We start from the raw sequence: 15349 nt of genomic DNA on the forward strand, positions 1-15349 counted from the left end.
TTATAATGTTTTTTGTTATGCGCGCCGTGATCATTGTATGTACTTCACAAATTGCGCTTTAACAATAACTACACAGTTCTTTCATAATTGGTAAGAGTTGAATTTTCGGAATTCGTTTCTCAGGCAGCAAACGTGTTTATTGTCCTATCCCTTCTCACCTCGCGGCGACGCATGTGCGCTATGGTAGGGGCAACGAGAGAGAGAGAGAGAGAGAGAGAGAGAGAGAGAGAGAGAGAGAGAGAGAGAGAGAGAGAGAGAGAGAGAGAGAGAGAGAGAGAGAGAGAGAGGGCGACGCTGGCTTGCAATGTAGTTCGCATACGAACTGCTTCGCGCACGTATTACAACGCGGCGGCATTACCACCCAGCTCTTCAAAATGGATTTGGCCCAGGTACTCGGTGATTACATGCATTTAACTGGTCTGCTCTTTATGCTGATCAATCTTGTGCTTACGAAGGAGTGCGCCGGTGAGTTTGCGGCTATCCTTGTTGCTATTATCGAGCTTGTTTTTCGTTTGTTTATTTGAGTGAAATGCACACTTCGCGAGCTATTATCGCGAATCTAGGATTAGATTTTCCTATTCTTTCGACCATTAGGTAAATACGTCGAAACGGTTTCTTCTCTTTGCAAACCGGACATTTCAGTTTACCTTTCCACCTCGTTCTCTTATTATTTGAACTGCGAGCGCGCGATGTTTATAATATTGCTGTGTATTACGTGCGGATCGCTTTTACGTAGCTCATCGCTGTTAGCGACTTGAAGTTTGTTAATTAAATTATTTAACGTTACTGAAATTATCGAGAAAATCAATATTTTCAAAATAAAACCAAGTAATGTTAGATCATACGATAATCGGATTATCCGACCTGATCTTTGGTTTATTGTAAAATCAATTATTCCGGACAGGGGGTGGTAAAACTCGAACGTCGTTTGACGTTTTCATTGAGGTGGATCGTTACTGTAATCAAAGGACGCGGCTATCTGGTAAATTCGCACTTGACAATCGCTTATAATCGTAAACCTACTCAGCTTTTCGCTATTGCGTCAATTGGGTAATGGAAAATCGATAAATTATAGTCGCTGAATGACATGGAAGCGCGAGGTGCGGTATGTTCGTACCGAGAATTTTCAATTTCTCGGCTCAACGTTTATGACGTTCCGTATGATATACGTCGCAGATGGTAATTTTTCACGTAAACTACGGGAAGCGCGAGATTTTTCGAATCGATGCCCTTGGCTACCTATTAAAAAGAAAATATTGAGCGTGAAAGAGCAATTATATAGCGCGTGTGCTCAAAAGCAGGCGCATAATCGTGTAAAAAGAAACAAGAGTGTTGCTGTAATCGCGAGAAGAAAAGAACGGCTCTGAAGCTGACTTGAAGTCGATTAGAAATTGTACAAACGCGCGCGGCCTGCATGCTTGCAGCGGTCGATCAGCGGGAAAAGCAATCTGAAATTACGAGTGCACGCGCTTCTTGATAATGTTGTCTAATTGGCGAATTGAAATCGATGATTCCCAACAAAGAGAAAAAGCCGAAACAATGTGCAGGCAAACATGAAATTCAAACGTTGCATTATCTCGTCAAAGCTTTAATCTTTTTTAATATGTGCTTGCGTAGGTATAAGCGGCAAGGCACAGTTACTTTACGCCTTGTCGTTCACGGTACACTACATCGTTCTGCTGTTTTATAGATATACTTCAGTTTACGATGCCATACTCCAAACGTCGCGCACAAGCTTCACATATCTTATCCTCATGTCAATATTTATTTTATACAAGAACACTTACAACGACAATTATGACGCTTTCAGGTTCAGTATATCTTATATATTTCAGTGTTATTATTTACCTTTGTTACTGTTTGTTACTGAATAGTCTTGTACTTGAGGGTTTTCGCACTTGCTTGTAGCTTCTTTTCGACCGATATCTTTGTACCTTATCTTGGAAAGCTTCTAAAAATAACAATAAGCTTTTTGTTCTATTTTCTATTTTGAAAATATAACACATGGCTTTGCGAAGATTGTATTGATCGTACGTTGAATTTACTAAAATTTATTCGCAGTCGAGATCTCAAGTTAATTTTAAATTTATAGCCACATTCTGTATAGCTTGACCCGCGATCGCGATTTAAAAATAATCTTCAAACGAACTAGAACTAGCTAAATTTCGTTTCTTAGCGACTCCATCATAAATTACGGACGGTCAGCGTCACGCTTAAAACATACAGAATGTTTATTAAATGAATATCGTATCCTCCACAGAATCGAGCTGTTAATTATACCTTGTGCCATGCTTGCTCTTTTTCTGAACGAGGGCTTCACGACCTTCCAAGTGTTCACGGCGTTCGGTGTGTACCTGGAGTCCGTGGCGATCGTGCCCCAGACTTATTTCATTTCGAAAGCCAAGCAAGTCGAACCGATCGTTTTGCAATACGTTGGTTTTTTGACAATCTATCGAGTCTTTTACCTCATTCACTGGATCTACATGTACTCCAAGCTGCATGAATTCGAAGACATCGCCATAGCCACTACCCTCGTACAACTTGTCTTCTACTGTGACTTCTTTGTTAGGAATTTCATGATACCCAACCCCTCAAGTCGTAGACCTTCCAGTGACAATGGAGCAATGCAAAAAATGGAGAGCGATGAAGGCACAGCAATATCCGATGCTTTGTTGATCGCGGATGGCAAGAATAATCATCTGTCGGTTGACATTACGACCACGTCGCCACAGCCTCCGCTACCTAAGGAAGATAGGGTGAGTCATACGTTTGAGAAATCGATCAACTAGCACTTAACAATAACAATATCGTGGCGCTAATGTTTCAATTGCTGATAGTTTTATTTATTGCTTTGTTTCTAACTACTCGATCAGTGATTGTTATTGTATTAGAGTTAAAATTAGTGAAATACAGATATTTAGACTATTTCTTTAATTATTGCTTGATTACTTTGATCGACAGTTCATAACTTGTCTAAGATCTTGTGAAAATTATTTAGGAGTATCGGTTGCTCTAGGAAAAAAATATTTGAGCTGTACCTGCAATGGAAAGTTATCGCCAACATTTAATGATTTTTTCTTCGTGGAGAGTAATTTTTTAAATACAAAAATTATATATATTAAAAATTATATTTCGGTTTCTCAGTGGTCAAAACGTAAGATATTTTTTGCAATAATTTAGTATACGAAAAGATGCTGTTTATTTGGATAAAAGTGATTTTTAATCTTTCCTTCACTACTGATACTGTGAATATATCGATCTCTACCATATTCATTCATTTTCAACAGTACACTTGATTTACATTTTCAGGTCACCTTACTAACGTCTAATGATCATGGAACAAGTAATTAATCAGCTTTGGCGTGAAATATCATCTTAAGCACTTACGTGAAATGGCCATTGAACCGATCGAAAGTGAGCACTTATTGCTCTACTAGATGCAATTACTGATTCAGTCCAAAGCTACTATTACTTAAAGTTATCATAGTTCTTTGATATTCATTTTCTTTCTTAATGCGATCGTCGAACTTTTTTTGCAACATTTTTATTTTTAATTGTATTTCTGTGATTAATTTTTCGTTATTAAGATCCTTGTATAGTTTCTAACTAACACGTTAGACGATAGTTTATATATGTAATACTGGAAAAAAGCCAAGACTATTAATGTCGTACTTTTCTAGTTGATTCTTTACAGATAAAGTACATTAAGATATTTTAAGAGAAAATTACATTTTATACGAAACATGAATTATTTATAAATGGTATACAACTAGCAGCCAAAAATGACTTTTAATAGGTAATGTAAGTTATATAGTATATTTTAATATTGTAAAATAATTTATAATTGTATTTTTATGAGAAATAATATGATTGATAATTTTTATAAATATTTACACATAGATATTAAATTTTAGACTGACTCATGTAGTATTCTTACAGAACAAATGAATAAATTTCAAACTTTTGAGTGAAAAATGTTTGTCTAGTCATATCTACTTTTCTAAGTTCCTTCTACACTATACACTTATAAAACTAAATAGCAAAGGATTAGCGAGGAAATGTTTAGGTTGGTATAGTGAAAACTAATAAGCTTTTGTATATAAGAATATATTAATTGTTCTCTATTCAAATAGTATACTATAGATTGTAATGACGATGAATAATGATTGCAGTGAGTACTGTAGATAGTTAGATTGTAATAATGTTGAAGATACAATCGTTTTCGAGTTTTTAATCATTAACACGGTAACTTTTGTGTTCTTTGAAATATCGATGATGATTTGCTTTCGTTACAATTTTCGAAGTCTTTTTTTCGCAACAAAATTCATCATATCTAGTTTCGCTTCCTTTAAGTAGGCCCATGAATAGAATTATAATTACGTAAATACAAGAAGATCATAATAGATTTTTCAAACATTGCGTTTTTCGCAAATATTGCGAAGCTAGAAAACATCGGTGGACCCTTTATCCGTCTTTATAAATATACATAAAATATTTAAAAATCAGGAGTTTCCCGGTGGTTTGTTATGGGAACGCATGCTATGCACAGCTCAATAAAAACCTACAATCGAGTGCCTACTATAATATATGTATATGAACAAGATTTACGATGAGTGTACGACAAAGAATTAAGGACTGCAACGTAAAAGAAGTGACACATTGGGCTGTACAATTTGTGTCTACATCTTCCCTGTCCCGGTAATACTCGTACATTATAGAGAGCTAATAGAACGCGATTACTCAAACCATAAAAATAAAATAAAATAATTAGAAGGGAAAATCTATCAATGAACTAAGTATGTATATAAAGATTGCTCGTTGAGCACGAACAGTATACATGTAACAACGGGCGATATATATTAATGAAAAAACAGAGTGACTTCGATCATGCCACGTACTAATTAATTATCCTCCTTTTATTCTCCGTGCGAATAATGAACCGTGACTGTGATCAAAAGTAAATATACTATATGTACAAATTCTATATACTATATGCAAATTATTCAGTGCGAGATGAACCTACGAACGTTTTTATTTATTATTTTTTTATGTTTGACTCATTATCACCTTCGTGGACGTATAAAATCCGATTTTGGCTGTTTATTGTTTCGATTGAGTCGCGCACCCTCATCCCCCTTCACCTTAAACCATTCCTATTTTATGTACAAAAGAAACTGCTGCAAAGAGATTCTTTCGGACGGACTTTGGCCAATCTAAAAAATTTACTCTCTTTCATATGGTCTAACGCGCAAAAATGGGAAAACGAATACTGTAATTTTTCTACCCGTTCAAACACTGAAAACATCAGGTATCGAAGTCGTTTGCTAATATAAAAACACTCTAATAGCCATCGGCCGAAGAGAGATTTGTCTCTTTGATTTATTTGCGTCAATCGTATAAAATGTATAAAGACATCCTACACTTCTTTTTTTTATCTTTGAGCTCTACAATTAAAAACCACGTCGAATTCTGCAAAAATCTGCATTACAACATTCAAAAGCGAAATGACAAAATTTCATCGTATACTTTCTATTTGATTAGCGTTAACTACCTAAATACGGTATGCGCTTGTTTTGCCTACATCTCGTGTATTTTAGAATGATACTAATAAGTGTCGAGCACTTTGAGCTAACTACGTATGTATATATAGATATATACACACACACACTTGTGGTATGTAGAATATGTCAGAAGAATTTTCAATGTCTCACGTTTTCGCGCTAAAAAAGACAATAAAAGAAAACAAAAAGATACAAAAAATCACATTAAACGCTTCCATCCGGCTTAAGCTAAATCGGCATCGAGATCATTGCTCTTGGGCTCGGAAGTGCATTGCTCCTCGGACGGTGAGGTTTTGACTAAGGGCTTGTTGCTGCACTCGTCGTCGACTTTCGTATCCTCGGGTTTAAGATTGTTCTCCTCGTCGCGCGCTTCATTTTCATTAGCTTCGTCGTCATCGAGGATACCCTGCTTCACCGGATTGCACAGTTGAGCGACTCGATTGTTGCTTCCATTCGACGATAACGTGGCAGGCGACGAAGATGTAAGGTTCAATTTAAGACGGTCACGTGTGTGTCTCAACTCGCCAAGGACTGGTGGTGGTTGAGGTAAGGACGTTTCTTCATTCTTTTGCTGCTGTGATGGGGCCTCGGGTAAGGCTGTAGAGGAGCCGCTTCCACTGGCCCCCGGGAAGAATTGACTAACAAATTTTCCATTTCCCGACTGGAACTGGAACGGACGGTTTGAACTACTAACGTAGAACTCTTCGTCACCTCCTGTAAAAATTTGCAATCATCAGTGCGGCTGATGGATTGTTCATAAGGCATTTCAAAGCGTGTGAAGTTTGTTGCCATAACCACCATAAACTATAATTACTAATTAGAAAAAAAAAGTTGGTTTATGGTAAATACGGCTTACTTTTAATCTGCAACTCTCATGGAAAGATGTTGATGAATAATGATCTAATTTGATATGTAGCAGAAGCTTCCGAATAATATAATTAAAAGATAATCAGCTATTCTAAGCAACTATTTTTTTCAGAACGAAATTATTTTTAAATGGCCATTAGATTAGCGCTTTGATGCAATATGTAAGTATTTGTCATTATACGTTTCGTGCACATAACTATTAATGATTTGCTCGCAAGAATAGAAATAAAAGAATAGACAAAACGACTTTTGCCTATAGAAATTTCGTAAGCATTCAACAGTTCAATGTTAAAAGTCACTTTTCAAATATACAATACTTTGTAAAATAAATTAAAATTATAACCACATAATACGTACTAAAAAGATTCGTTTTTTCCATGAGAATTACTTGTGCTTCAATATCATTTTCAAAACTTACGGGTATTATTAGTTTCGAAATAATCCATTGGTTGAAAATTCAACCTATCGATGTTATCAATCATTTCTTCCCAGTCTGAGTGAGAAAATAATAAAATAATTATAAACTAATTCGGAACTCATAAAAACATAATCATTTTAACTTTACTTTCGTTAAACTCGAAAACATAAAAATAATAATAATAAACAGAACTTGAAGTAATTCTTTTAATCTTATAAATATAAGTGACATAAATTCTCTAGAATTTATAAATATTACAAACCTGTATACGAAGTTGGCTCCCAACCTGCTATTGTGGGACTTTGGTTTTCAGTTGGCGGCGTTTCTTTCGGATACTCGTAAACGCAATGGTAACGTTGTTTCTTAAACCAAACACTTTTCTTTTGATCCTAAATAAATCATGAAATTTCACAAACATAAACTTTCATATCCAAGGATTATTAAATAAGTTATATGTAATTATTTGTGCATTATGAGAAAAGAAAAAAGTGCATCGCCGATATAATTCTGCATAGAAGCGATAAAGCAGCAAATTGCTAATAAGGTAAACGTGCAAATAGAGAGATGCATCGTTATGTATGTATATAGTATACAGAAGTAAAAGTTTTTTGCAGTGTGTGCTGACTAATCGGGTAAAAGTAGCACAACCTACCGCTTCATCCTACAGCAGCGAGTGAGCACACAATAAACACGGAGAAAATATTGATCATTTATAAGAGATCAAGATTAATCATGAAAAAGAAAGGGATAGATTGGAAAGGTGAGGGAGACGCGTAAGCTTCAACTATAACTTACTCCACTTTTCGTCGTTTTATCGGGAGACCTAAGAGCCGATCGATGGGGCGCCAATGTTGCGTCCCATGCTGACGGTGTGAATTCTTCCTCTTCTTCGTCATCGTCCTCCTCGTCGTCACTGCCAAGATCCTCATCATTTTCTCTTCTTTCTTCTACCTCGAATGTCGTCTCTGATTTTTTTGTTTCAGCCTTCATCGGACTTTCAGTCTCAAGACTCTTTAGATGCGCTGTTGCGCCGTATTGCTAAATAGTAAATATATAGAATTAACGATAATTATTTAAAAAATTTGGCTGATATTCTATATGTTTGTCTCTGTCAATAAGCTAATATTTTTTGTTAACAAATAGTGCTACTTTCGTTTTCGACTATTTATACTACTTTTTAATAATAACTCTGGAAATGTTACCATTTCTGACGTATTGTGGTGAAAACAATAATGGTACTTATACCTAGCAAAACTATAAAAATATGGTTAGACAATGTATTAGCACGTCATATTGCTTACCTGCCAAACAAACTCTCCCGAGCTCGAGCTCGTATCTTCCTCGTCATCGTCATCCATAACACCATCTTCACCCTCGTCTTCATCATCATCGTCGTCGTCATCAACTTCGTTTATTGCATTTTCACTAGGAAGCTCTTCCTCGCTGTCCCAGTCCTGTTCACTCGTAAAACTCGTAGACATGAGGTTTTCTTGAAGTTGAGGCGGTAGCGTTGGGAAGGATGACATCTGTTGCCACTTGCACGCTTCGTCCTCAGGACTAGGAAGCGGCGCACCACTACCACTTGATGACCTCCTGTCCATTAGGTACGACGGGTTATGGTGCTGATTCTGATGATTGCTAGGATTCATTTCTGCGAGGTTGTTGTCGTCGGATAATTCGCGGTTGGATAATTCCTGAATTTGAAATAATATGCAATTATTATTAATGAACTGGTTAGTGCGACAATTAATTGTAATGTATGTGTAAATGCTCGTAAAATTATCTTAAACGGTTTTCAATTCAGCTGTGATTTAACAGTTAACTTCACTTAATTATGAGCAAGTGGCACGAAAATATTAGGATACAATAAAACTCAAATAAAATATCCCTGTGTAACAAAACGAACCTGAGATTCTTGAGAATGTGTAGATCCTGCCTCGACGAGAGTTGCTCTATTAGTTTGCACGTCAATAAGTAGCACGTCGTCCTCGGAAATGGTATTGCTATCGCCCTTTGAGGCTATCGACACATCGTCTCGAGTAAGATTGATTGATTCCGAGTTACTTGCGCTCTCTCGTTCCTCTAATATTGGACTAAGTGGGGTACCAAAAGTATTATATCTGCGAGGAATGAAAACACAAAATGAACTACACATTATTGATCAACACAAAATAATTTTCTAAATGTCGGTCACACACTAATTTAATCATAATGTTGGATTTGAGTTTTTGCTGTTCACTCGACTAATCGTATATTCAGTTCATTTAAAATTGGTAGATTTTGATAAGCGCGAATTATCGTAATATATTGATTAATTGGCACACACCTAATAGCTATATCAATGATTCCGGTACGATCGGTAAGCTCATCCTCGAGATCATCCTCCCAATTTTTGCTATCTACGTCACTAACGAGCGAAGGCTCATCGTCATCGCGCAGTTCTGGAGCTTCGACCACTGACATCTGTGCATGAGGAAGCTTCTCCCTTAGTTCATTCCTGATAGCAGCAACAAACTCGTCGTCCATATTGAATGGTATATACGAATTATCACTACGTAGCGACATAGTCGAGCTATCCTCGTCTTCGTTGTTATCTAAGGACACTAGACAAGGCCAACTGCTGCTCTCGCTTATCACTTGAGCTGAACTATTGAGGTCTTCATTGAGTAAGGCTGCACGATGGGCGGAATCAACGGGTCCGTAATCGGAATCTATGTGTTGCGAGTCGAGAATCGCATCACAACTTATATTTATGTCATCGCTACTGGACTTTTCTAGATGGATTATTTCTTTTTCCGTCTCACCAGTCGCTTCGCTAGATGACTGTTTTGTTTCGGATATTTCATTCTCCTGATCGACTTCTTTGTGCGCAACGATTGTAGTAGAAATGCCAGGCGGCTCCTGTTGATAATAAAAAAAATTAATAAAGTTGATAATCTCAATCTAATTTTTGTTTAAAGTATTTTATAAATTACAAAGAGTTAAAATAATAAAATAACTTGGAGAACTTTTAGACTAATCTAATACATGTTAAAAAAAATTTTAATTGAAAAAATGTCATAATTATTACGTTGCTATATATTACCAATAAGTTGTGACATTATTTTCAAATAAAATCTAACGCACATAAATCATGACATAAAACTTGATTGCATCATACTCGACAAACGATCCGTCATCAATTAAAAAAAAAAGTAAATCTTGCAACAATGATGTAATCCTACTTGAAGAACAATCCTGCCAATACTGGGTTCGAGTGAGTCACCAAGCGTGCCATAGCACTCGGCATCGAGGATAGTGTCGAGTTCGAATAGTATGCGCATCTGTTCTTCCTCGGCGCTATCATGTGCGACATTAACTATTGATCTTGGCGTGTTAGGTTGTGACGATGCAATGACGAGGTTGGGCGGTAGTCCAGGCAAGGGACTTTCCTCCTCCTCGCAGGACTCTTTATCACGGAAGCCTGAGTCAGAACTACGCTCGTCATCAGGTGTTGACATTCGCTTTCTATCATCCTCGTCATCCATGGGCAAATGCCTCTTCGACAAACCTACAGTGCAAATAAGTGAAAAATCTGCCGATTAGATTAATATAGATACAAATAAAATGTTATTCATCTTTCACAAGAGAAATCACACGTATCATAAGTTACTTTCATAATCGACTTGGTAAAAATGTATCATAATTCGTAGATCAATTAAGTGAATAACTAATGCTTACCAGGAAGATCTTCGGCGTTCGAGTATTCATCCTCAGCATCCTCGGCAGAATATTCAGCTCGCGACTGCGGCGATGGTGTAATTATATCATCGTTAGTCGCTTCGAGTTTGCTGATCGGTGACGTTGTTGAAGTAAAAATGGTATTTGTCTTTTTTTCGAGGGTAATTTCCAATGCGTTACTCCACGAATTCATGTCAACCAAATTATTTTCAACATCGGCACGTTTATTGATTTCATTCGTTTGCCTTGTGTCGTTGATGTCCTCATCCAAATCGGTCACTTGAACACCAACAGGTACTTCTAGTTCTTCTTCGCTCACAGCCATCTGAGATTCTTTCATTATAATTTCAGTCTCATAATGCAGAAGCGATTGATTATCCTTTACTAGATGGAACAAGTTTTCTCTTGGTAGTTTGTCTATTAAAGTCACCAAACAATTAAAAAAACTGTGTAAAATTCAAAACAAATATTATTCAAAATAATTGCTTACGTATAGAAGTTTCTTGGGTTATATGTTTTGCAACTGTTTTCTGTAATGTCTCCTCTTTGACGTGCTCAGCCTTAACTTCACTAGCAAGTCTCACAATAGGATACTGACCCTGGTCCATCATCAAGGTTAGAAGCTTTGGCCTTTCGGCACCGGTAGACTTTAACCCTCGTACACTGTTATTCGGAATTAAAGGATCTCGAAGTTTTCGCAACGCATGATTGAATTGATGGTCGAATACAGCACTCGGTAAATCACCATCGCTACCCGTCATCGATATCCTTTTCTTCATCTTATCACCTAGTGGTACCTGTATGATACTCTGGTAAACAGAAAATAATCGATTAAACACAAAAAGTTCTAGTGTTTCGATAATATTACAGAGTTAGTGATAAAATACTTCGTATAGCGTGAAAAAATAATGCAGCGTAAGGTGAAATGGCAAACATTTTCTTAAATGTAAACGAAACTATATAAAGTATAGTATTTGAAATTGTTCAAATAAAAATAAAAATATTCAACATTACATTGAAATCTTACCGGAGGCCCCAACGACATGTCTGCATCAGAATCCGGTTCAATATGTACTAAAACCATAAGATCAGCCACCGATTTCGATTTCTGTTTAACTTTCTCAGTGTAAGCACCACGCTCGACTCTTCCTCTCCAACTTTCTTCTTCCGTTTCAGAGTCTGAGTCTCTGAATGGCCACCTTGGACGTAAAAGATTACCAGGTACATTTTTGACTGGTTCTTCAGGTCCAAGACGGAAAGATGTTTGTGTAAGACTCGGCCACTGTTCCGAATCGAGGCTACCTCGCAAGTCTTGTAAACTTGCACTTCTTGTTTGAGTATTTGAAACATTAGGTCGCAAAATTTCCCAGCGTTGCTCAAAGTCAGATGTTTCAGATTCTAGTTGGTCTTTCAAGAGAATGTGTCTTACCTAAAAATACCATTATAATTTTTATTTAATAAAAAACTTAATTTGACAATAATATATTTTATTCGCATTAGTTCAAAAGTGTAACTTGCCTTTTCCAAAGCAAGACGTTTTTCCGGCTCAAGAACCAGACAAGTCTTAATCGCTTCTACCAAGTTAGAAGCGCAGTTGTCGCAGTTCTGTAAGAGCAATTGTGATCCTACAGACTTCATTCCTGACTTTGACGAGAGTAGCATTTCGATGACTTTCTCATCTTCCAACTCATTGTACGGCCTCTCACCCCATGTGGCGATCTCCCATAGTAGGACAGCGTAGCTCCACAAATTGGCGCGAGGCGTTATTTCTCGAGTCTCGATCGTCGTGTCTGTGCACTCTACAGATTCAGGAGCTGACCATCTTATAGGTAACGCTCTGTTACCTAAAATAAAAAATTTGTTTTCACTCAAATCTTTACATTGGCACGTTCTTACTCTTAAAACGTAATCATACCTAAAATATAATAATCGCCTGGATACTTCTCCACTCCCATGCCATAATCACCAAGTTTGATAGACAGATCAGATGCCATCAAGCAATTCCTTGCTGACAGATCTGTGTGCGCGAGGCCATGTTCGTGCATATGCCTTAAACCAGCACCAACTTCGATAGCAATACGCGTAGGCAAATTTTCCTTAATAAGAGTTTTTTCTGACTCTCGGTTGGATTTGAGAAAACTCTTGAGGTCACCTAATGGACACGACTCAAAGAGTAACAAGTAGGGATCAGTTTCCAAGCAGGAGCCAAACAATGATAAAATGTTACGGTGACGAAGCTTGAAATAAGGAGTCGCTTCACCGAGGAACCAAGCTTTCTCCTTAGCTGTTGCTTCCTCAGTGAGAATTCGGACGATTACGTTGCTGGTTTTTGCGCTGCCTTTGATCTACAAAAACGTCATGTGGTTTGAGCGTAATAGTATAAACATTATAAAAATCTATTCAACGATTATCCGCCGCGAGCTATTGTTTACGATATTCATTCAAATTTAGCCAGACACGTAACGCCCACTCTGGAAAAGCTAAGCCGCTGCTAGCTCCTTTTTTTCAAATACGTTTACCTAATCAATTAAACCAAAAAGACGTTGATATATATATATCAACGAAAAGCTCGCCAATCAATAATCTACGCCCGCGTGACTGTCACTCACTCCACTCACCAAACGAGAATCCTGTAGGTCAGCACAGCCTTCAACGACCTTACCGAACCATCCGTGGCCGATTTCACGTAGGTACTTGAGTTTGTCACGGGATACATGTAGGTCAGTCTTTTGGAACCATTCCTGGCAGGAGTCTTGAAGTGTCGAGTGTTCGGATTCGCTTTCGTCGCCGAGTCCAGCTACTGCAGCTGGAATTTTTGGTCTTGGTGTTACGCAAATTTCCGGTACGAAACGTTCTATCGGCAGCGGTTCGAACTGCACACGTTCACTCGCTATCACTGCTGGGACTTGCAACTCCAAACCTTGTAGTTGCGGCAAGGATGCGTCGTTGTCGATCGAATTGCCATCCTTAAATTCCTGCAAAAGCGTTATATTGTTATTTAGAAATGAGTGAAATGACAAAGCAAAGATTGTGTCTTGGTGCTGAGACGTGAAAAACAAAAATAAAACAACAAAAATTGTATGCGTTACTAAACAGTTAAAGAGGCAGTAATTTGGTTTTAGGCTTAAGCTATAGAGAACATCGACACAGTGCATTAGCTTTTTCAACACTTAGATTTACCTTATTTACACTTCCAGTACAGTCCTATAATTGAAAAAAAAAGTCGTATGCATATTTATCGTTTTGTTTCAACAATTTTACAATTAGCTTGCTTCAACACTTGCTACGCTTGTGTACATTTGTGTAGCATATATAGCTTGGCTATTATTAATTTTTAGCTGTTAGGCTTTGATTCTTTTTTTAAGTTTAGCTACTATTTAGCTTGGACTCTCTCTCTGAGTGGTCTGTCATATAGCAGGGTTGAGATTTCGGAATTAGTTCAGGAAAATGTAAAAATGTCATCAGATGATTCACAAGATACTAATTATAGTATATAGGCATGTTAAAACAACTTAGTCTCTCTTTCTGTTCTAATTTCAAATTTGAAGTACTGTTGACTTATCAATTATTTGGATGAACAATGGAGATAACATTTCCATACAATGTGAAAGAGATAGACTCATTGATAAAATGACTTTTATAAGTTCAGTTTACTTTTTCCAAAAAAACAAAAATAAACTCACCTCGAATCCTTTGGGCCTGCGATTTCTGTGACAGCATAGACAACCAATCAAAGTGAAAGCTGTGATGGTGGTGCTTAGTAAACCAAGGCTAATTTTCAGCCAGTTTGCTTCCGAATGTTGAAATGAATCATTGGTACCTAAAATAATAATAAACTGATATTATTGTATCAACAGCAGTATTATAAACCAAATAATTTTATTTAGTTTCACTAAAATCAAAATTAAGCAATCTCATCTGCTTGTTAAGTATAAAGACTATTAAAATTTGATCTTTCAAATAAAAATCAACAATCTCACATTAATATTAAGACTAAATTGATTAAACAGCCTATCGATTAGAAAAGAGATATTTTTACCAGTAAGCTATATAATTATCTAACAATCTCTCAGAGTACATCAGAGAACAAAATTTACGTTAAAAGAAGACGGACAGAAAAAAAGGAAAGCGCAGATGCCCGTGACAAGGTACTTGAAAAAAAGAAAGAAAGAGATACTGACCTCGAGAATGTGCAGGAGACGAGAGTGGAAGAGCAAAACTGCTTGTTGGTACGTTGAGCAGCAACAGCAGAAAGCAGCAGCAGCCGCAGAGGAGGCTGCGCATGGCTGGGCAGCGGGACGTCATCGCTGCGTCATCGTCTTCCGGGACTTAGTCCGCATGGAGCCAAGGTGAAGTTCTATTCTTTTTTTCTTTAAGAGTACTCCTTCCGTGGGCGTCTCTCGTTCTCTGAATATCTCTTTCTCTCTTGTTTTACGCTCACTCACACGCACTCTCCACTGCACTTTACCTACCTATCTTGTACTTGTACCCGTAATCGTCGTCGTCTCCATAGTGTATACCCGTGCCTACTTGCAGCCTATCCTCTCTTCACGCTCCTTTTCGCTCGCGGCTTTCCTCTCTCACCCGACTACTCCCACTTTTTCACTTCTATCGCTCACTCACTCGCGCCAGCGCTTGCATCAAAGACTGTATGAGTCATGGAACGCTTTGCATGTGATGCGATACGGGCTCTCCCCGTTTTCACTTGTACATGTACTTATTTGTCTATGTGTGTGAGTGCCTTCTTGGTGTTGATGTTTTTCTGAGAGTCGGTAAGATAGGC

General features: G+C 37.4%; 2 protein-coding genes across 5 annotated transcripts; one reads left to right on the plus strand and one right to left on the minus strand.

The window, feature by feature from the left end:
• The first annotated feature begins 305 nt into the window (after positions 1–305).
• On the plus strand, positions 306–3802 carry LOC131673676 (ER lumen protein-retaining receptor 1-A-like). Its single transcript, XM_058951861.1, has 4 exons — positions 306–465; positions 1618–1810; positions 2261–2756; positions 3310–3802. Exons 1-4 carry the CDS (start codon positions 375–377, stop codon positions 3349–3351), a joined length of 822 nt encoding a protein of 273 aa, XP_058807844.1. The 5' UTR covers positions 306–374; the 3' UTR covers positions 3352–3802.
• Positions 3803–4090: 288 nt separating this feature from the next.
• LOC131673673 (uncharacterized) lies at positions 4091–15322 on the minus strand. 4 transcript variants are annotated; one of them, XM_058951855.1, is made up of 18 exons: positions 14748–15322; positions 14250–14386; positions 13747–13770; positions 13185–13541; positions 12482–12911; positions 12085–12410; positions 11594–11995; positions 11057–11363; positions 10567–10983; positions 10071–10396; positions 9173–9747; positions 8753–8966; positions 8148–8540; positions 7642–7884; positions 7499–7507; positions 7109–7235; positions 6847–6921; positions 4091–6275 (listed from the first exon to the last, which is right to left on the minus strand). In XM_058951855.1, the coding sequence occupies exons 1-18, from the start codon at positions 14869–14871 to the stop codon at positions 5785–5787; spliced, it is 4977 nt and encodes a 1658-aa protein (XP_058807838.1). In that variant the 5' UTR covers positions 14872–15322; the 3' UTR covers positions 4091–5784. The 4 variants fall into 4 exon arrangements, with proteins under 4 accessions (XP_058807838.1, XP_058807835.1, XP_058807837.1 ...); XM_058951852.1 differs by lacking the exon at positions 7499–7507 and having other exon boundaries at positions 4093–6275; positions 11057–11375; positions 14748–14973; positions 15039–15066; XM_058951854.1 differs by lacking the exons at positions 7499–7507; positions 13747–13770 and having other exon boundaries at positions 4093–6275; positions 11057–11375; positions 14748–15293.
• Positions 15323–15349: the final 27 nt, after the last annotated feature.

This window comes from Phymastichus coffea, unplaced genomic scaffold (genome assembly GCF_024137745.1).
Source record: "Phymastichus coffea isolate CEN01 unplaced genomic scaffold, Cenicafe_Pcof_1.1 PCOF00190, whole genome shotgun sequence".
Taxonomy (NCBI): Eukaryota; Metazoa; Arthropoda; class Insecta; order Hymenoptera; family Eulophidae; genus Phymastichus; species Phymastichus coffea.

Coding starts and splice junctions, on each gene's coding strand:
- LOC131673676 (XM_058951861.1), top strand. CDS start 375: ATGGATTTGGCCCAGGTACTCGGTGATTACATGCATTTAACTGGTCTG. Junction 1,811..2,260: donor GACAATTATGACGCTTTCAG/GTTCAGTATATC, acceptor TATCCTCCACAG/AATCGAGCTGTTAATTATAC. Junction 2,757..3,309: donor CGCTACCTAAGGAAGATAGG/GTGAGTCATACG, acceptor TTACATTTTCAG/GTCACCTTACTAACGTCTAA.
- LOC131673673 (XM_058951852.1), bottom strand. CDS start 14,871: ATGACGTCCCGCTGCCCAGCCATGCGCAGCCTCCTCTGCGGCTGCTGC. Junction 10,984..11,056: donor AACCCAAGAAACTTCTATAC/GTAAGCAATTAT, acceptor TGACTTTAATAG/ACAAACTACCAAGAGAAAAC. Junction 8,967..9,172: donor ATCATTGATATAGCTATTAG/GTGTGTGCCAAT, acceptor CATTCCTCGCAG/ATATAATACTTTTGGTACCC.